Source organism: Megachile rotundata, chromosome 2, assembly GCF_050947335.1.
Source record: "Megachile rotundata isolate GNS110a chromosome 2, iyMegRotu1, whole genome shotgun sequence".
NCBI classification, from domain to species: Eukaryota; Metazoa; Arthropoda; class Insecta; order Hymenoptera; family Megachilidae; genus Megachile; species Megachile rotundata.
The window spans coordinates 4,467,396-4,472,587 of NC_134984.1; the positions used below are offsets into that span (position 1 = coordinate 4,467,396).

Below are 5,192 nucleotides of genomic sequence, written 5' to 3' on the forward strand. Positions count from 1 at the left end.
CTGCCTCGTAATCTATACATCTATTTCGGTCGCAGCTTCGAATCCCGCTGGACTTGATTTTTTTTCATCTTTTGCAATAATATTAATATACAATTCAAAGGGTTTTCCGATAAAACTGTCAAGCAATACTTGATGGGATATGTAGAGGTAATAATATTTAAAATGAAACTGAAACACAGTAACTTTGAAAAGAAATAAATAAATTTATTATTTGAAAGAAACGATTTGGAAGGATCTCTTTAAAATATTTTAATTAAACCTGATTTATGAATATCTTAATAACGCAATATATTTTTGTACGTGTGAAAAATTTTAAACCGGAAAAACAATAACGAAGAAATGTATAGATTTTATTTTTTTGTAACACACGAGAATCTGATCGAAATTGAGCGGTATCTCAGGAGTAATTGATTGACGCAGGAATTCGATTACCGACTTTTCAATACATGCATTTATTTTTGCTAATTTAATGAAATGGAAAATTCAACGAAACTTGTCTACGTCCACGTAATTAAAAATAAAAAAGTTAGCAACGCATTAACATTGCTAACAATTGACCCGAAATGAATATCGTGACCGAAAGGGGATGAGGTCCGCAAAGGAAACAGTACATCGTTTACTAATATTTATTTATTCAGTTTTTTATATCGCCATATATAGCACAACCGGAAAGATAGTATATTTTAGGTGCATTGCCGTCTCTTCTGTAGGAGCTTCCTCTGCCGCGGTAGCCTTCTCTCCTGCCTCTTCCGGATGCTGAATAACGCAACAGTCGTTTAAGTGTTTTTCGCAACTAAAACAGAAAAATGAAAATGTAAAATATTTTATATATATATATTTTTTATAAGAAACGAAGACACCGCCCCTAATAATTCGTAATCGTATGGAGCACCGGGTTTATATGAGTGTAGTGAGGGACAAGGTTTTAAAGACTGTCGAAGAATTAATTTCATTGATAAAATCCGTGTTTGCTCAAAGCTTTGATGTAAATAATATCCATAATGAATTAGAAGCAATATATCGTCGCGAACACGAAATGATCGAGGAGTTCGGATTCCGGGCTAGTTATAATAATATTTTTGCAAATACATAATTTATCATAGGCAAATAAATCAGAATAAATAAATGTGAAACACATTACTTACTTTTTTCCAGACATTTGTGAATTGCTGCTCTCGCCTCCGTCTTGCGACGGCTTTCCCTTTCTTTCTTCTGCTTGTACCGACTTCTCCTCTACTTTTTTCTTCTTTTTCTTCCTCCTCAGTGGTTTCTATATCCATCTAGAAATAAATAATTTACATATTGTAAATTTGTAATTAATACTGGCAAGACACCGTACGCGTAACATTATACGCAAACTACTTACTTCTTCAACTGCTTTTTGCAAGCTTGTGATGTTGTCCATGGTCACTTTGCAATTGCTGGATCATCGATAGATGCCGGGGTTCAAAGTTCGTGTAATGCAAATAAAGTGACTGTATGCCTTCTTGGTGTCGTAACACAACTTTTTTTCTTCCCTTTTTTTTTTCTACCCCGATTGGTCGAGCGAAAGAAGATGGACACGAGAGGAGAGTTCGGACCGTTTTTAGAATAGGGTTCGCGTTGAAAGATTTCAAGGCAAGAGGAAGGATAGCAATTCAGCCAATGACACACTCGTTGAAATCTAATACACACGAAATTTATTAAATTTTGGTATTTAATATGGGTGGTTTATAAATTCTTTGTTTTTATGCCCTGAGCGTTTGAACGTGGCCCCGCGATACTAACGGCAAAATTCTTCGAAAAGCAAATCCGCTGATGGGAGATTGCGATATCCGCTTTAGACTTGATTTCTGTTATTATTACTCCGGAGAGTTGACAAAAACGATTTTGGAATTCGCTAGCTACCGATGTTTATATCCAGACGAGCGTTCGTCACCTCGCGTGGTAAGTATATATTCGGCCTTGACAAGGCCGCGGCAAGTGACACGCGAGATAAAAACCCCTTTTTTGACTTTAACACTTTGTTTGGAAGTTATTCTAGCTAGGACGCTGGTGCTCAACTTGCGGCGCACTATCGTTAGACTACGCTCTTTAGAGCGTGTGACACGGGAATGTTCAAAATATGATTAGTGGGTTTTTTAGCCACTCAATCACATTTGACATTGGCCACGCCACTGTGGCTATGAGCTAATAGTAAGAGAAGGAATGCACACTCGAGAATTGTGTGGGTTCCGGCCCCTCTGTAACTCACAACACGCAAGGGTAACGATAGCTCCAAATCCTCAATTCTGGTTCCGAGTCACGCCAAAAAGAACTTCCAAATTGCAGTAAACTGCCCGAGCTCAGGAGAGAGTGAATAACGAACCTGAGGGTTTCTGGGGCCTGAAGGCTTCGTTGTCACCCCTGGCTTTGCTCGTTTGTAATTCGTCTATACGTGAGATGGGAGAGGCACTCGTCTGAGCGAGCGGGTCTCGTTTCTCCGATTTTCAAATTAACAATAACTTGGAAGTTTCCTGTCTATTAGAGTTATCACGTCACCTACTTCGCACTCCAAATTGCATTAAAATGCCTGAGCTCAGGAATGGATGAAAAACGAGTTTTTGGGATCTAGGGCCTCAAACACGTTATCACCATTGGCTTCACTCGTACGACATTCGCGAGTACTCGAGATGGGAGAGGCACCTTTTAGAAATAAGTGAGTCTCGGTTCTCGGATCTTCGAATGTATGTAAACCTGGAGTGGCTTTCCTAATTGACTCTGATCTCCCGGATGCAAAATCTCCGATTTTCCAAATCGCGGGAATAACGCGTAACCGTGCCGTGACACAGTTTGGATCGACGACTCCTCAGTTTGAGGCGCGAACAATAACCGCGAGCATCAGTCGTTTTACTGCGTGTTCGATAGTCAGTTTGACTCAAGCTATGTTCCGTTTTTCGCTAGGCGGACCCCCTTGTTAGGATTACGAGTGATCTAGAAGCCGATAGAGATCAGAGTGACGATCGATCTCACGGCTTGCGGGTCGATCGCTCACCTGTTACCTGGAGGGGATCACACGCATGCGTTATTTGGACGCATGACGAAATAGTTTGCCTAATTGCTCTCTACCCCACTCCGCAATCCGCGAACTATGAATCGCTAATATGTGAGCGTGCCTTGTACGGTTACAAACTAATAAAATTGTCTTACCTAAAATCCCGTTTTGTAACTGGAACTTTCAGACGCTTGGTTTAAAATGATTGTCGTACCAATCTGCGAATAACTCGCGAGTCATCCAAGCATTTTTTTGAAACTTATAAACAACGGGTAAATTATCCATTATGTTTCTTAATACTCTAGGTTTTTTATATTTATTAATAATTAACGGCGTTAATTTGTGGGTCCCACTTGCATTTGCACAAAAGCTACTGTAATTCTTTCCTTCCGCTGTTTGTGTCCAGCTACTTTCTCATTTTGCGGACTTAAGGTTTTTGTTGGCAATGCCTTCCACAATAAACGACTTTCGTCGATGTCATAAATTGTATCCGTGTTGATATCATTTTCCTCTATAAATGTTTTAAAATTTTGTGTGAATGTATTTACTGCATCTTCATCAGCACTGTCTTCCTCACCATATATTTTCACTAAACGAATGTTGTGCCTACTTTTAAATTTTGCCAGCCGCTCATAGTTGACTTTAAAATCGGACGTTGGTGGCATACTTTCTTTCAGTTCCTGTGCCTTTTCCAAAAGCAAAGCATCTGTTACATAATCCCCCAGTGTTCTTCTCTCTATGAACCAGCTGCACAACTGTCGATCTAGTTTGGAGTAAACTGGACTTTTTACTCGTTGCCGCTTCTTCTGCCGTTTATCTTTCTCTTCAAACTCCATAATTTTTGAAGTATTCTCCTAATAGTCATAGTGCTGACTGAATTGTTTGAACAAAGGAATTGTGGCGGTTTCACTCCCACGCTCATCGCCACTAGACGGCGCATAGAATCGAGACATAGACTTTCTCGCTAGTACTCCAAGAGCCTTCCTATTCATATATATAGTTCCTGTCCATCCCTTCCTTACATCCCCGCGTCTAAGGCAAGGGCCTGCTAGAACGCCTTACTGATGAGTCCACTAGCAGGTCCCGGACGAAACGTTCTCTCTCTCCTTTCCTTTTCCTAGCCTCCCTACCATAGCTAGCTCGAACCGCCAAAGAATTAATAAAATATGTGATCGATGTTTCCATAGGCATTTTTTGCATACGATGAATGCTGTCATCAGATTTAAAAAAATTTCATTTTTAAGCTATATTGTTCAAACAATTTTGTTGTAAACAATATACAATATGTTCTTAACACGCTTGATTCACCTTACACACCTAACAATGAATGTCAGAAATTGTATTATATTTTGAAAATCGCATGTTACAGATACAGTCTATTTAAGTAGGTTTTCGAGTTTTCGTCCGCCATAATGGGTCCGTTATATTGAATTTTGATTTTAGATTTCGATTCAGTAACGTAAAAAACCGATATATTAAAAGGATCGAACAGTTAAGAGATACAGTTTTGCAAGGTGTTTCATGCGTAGTGCCAAACGAGCGCGGTAATTTAGGAGTTATTTACGTCCCAAATATTTATGTAACAAAAAAAAAAAAAAATACGTGTTCCCTAATTAACTTTCCTCTTGAAGTTTTAATAGATTTTATTTCGATCAGATCAAAACCGATTTTTTTACAGCAAGAAATTGGTCGCTTTAGGGTATTTCACCTCCTAATTTTCACTCCCCTTCCAACATACCTAGGCCAATTTTTTTCTTCTATCGAAAGATACTTTCATACCAAAAATCATCAAAATTGCTTCACTGATCTCGAAAATATCGCAATTTTTCCATTTTACCCTCACACTTTGGGGGGTTGTTTCATACCCTAAATATGTTTTACCGCAGCTAAAAAAAAATACGTGTCCCCTAATTTTCCATGTACTATAACATATCCAAATTTCATAAAAATAGGAGAGTGACACATGGGTAGATTTACTTATTAGTAACGTTTTGCGCCTCTGTTGCTAGGGCAAACGCAAGTGTGACACAAACAATATCAAACTCGGTAATGCATGGACAAGATTTCTTCGGACTTAGGAGTGGACATTATTGACAATTTCGAACAAATTAAATAAATAGTTTCACTTTTTTTTTTAATATCGTGTATATTAATAAGAACAACTAATGATAGATGATCA

The 5,192-nt window shown here is 38.5% G+C and overlaps 1 protein-coding gene across 1 annotated transcript; it reads right to left on the minus strand.

Annotated features, from left to right (window-relative positions):
* Positions 1-585: 585 nt before the first annotated feature.
* Positions 586-1,482, minus strand: LOC143266630 (uncharacterized). The gene is made up of 3 exons (XM_076542075.1): positions 1,367-1,482; positions 1,146-1,280; positions 586-793 (listed from the first exon to the last, which is right to left on the minus strand). Exons 1-3 carry the CDS (start codon positions 1,403-1,405, stop codon positions 635-637), a joined length of 333 nt encoding a protein of 110 aa, XP_076398190.1. The 5' UTR covers positions 1,406-1,482; the 3' UTR covers positions 586-634.
* Between the last annotated feature and the right edge of the window lie 3,710 nt (positions 1,483-5,192).

What these genes read in the sequence shown, in the direction of transcription:
- LOC143266630 (XM_076542075.1), bottom strand. Translation starts at nt 1,405, where the DNA reads ATGGACAACATCACAAGCTTGCAAAAAGCAGTTGAAGAA. An exon ending in TGCAAAAAGCAGTTGAAGAA is followed by an intron (nt 1,281 to 1,366) that starts GTAAGTAGTTTG and finishes ATTTATTTCTAG; the next exon opens with ATGGATATAGAAACCACTGA. An exon ending in TCACAAATGTCTGGAAAAAA is followed by an intron (nt 794 to 1,145) that starts GTAAGTAATGTG and finishes TTTCTGTTTTAG; the next exon opens with TTGCGAAAAACACTTAAACG.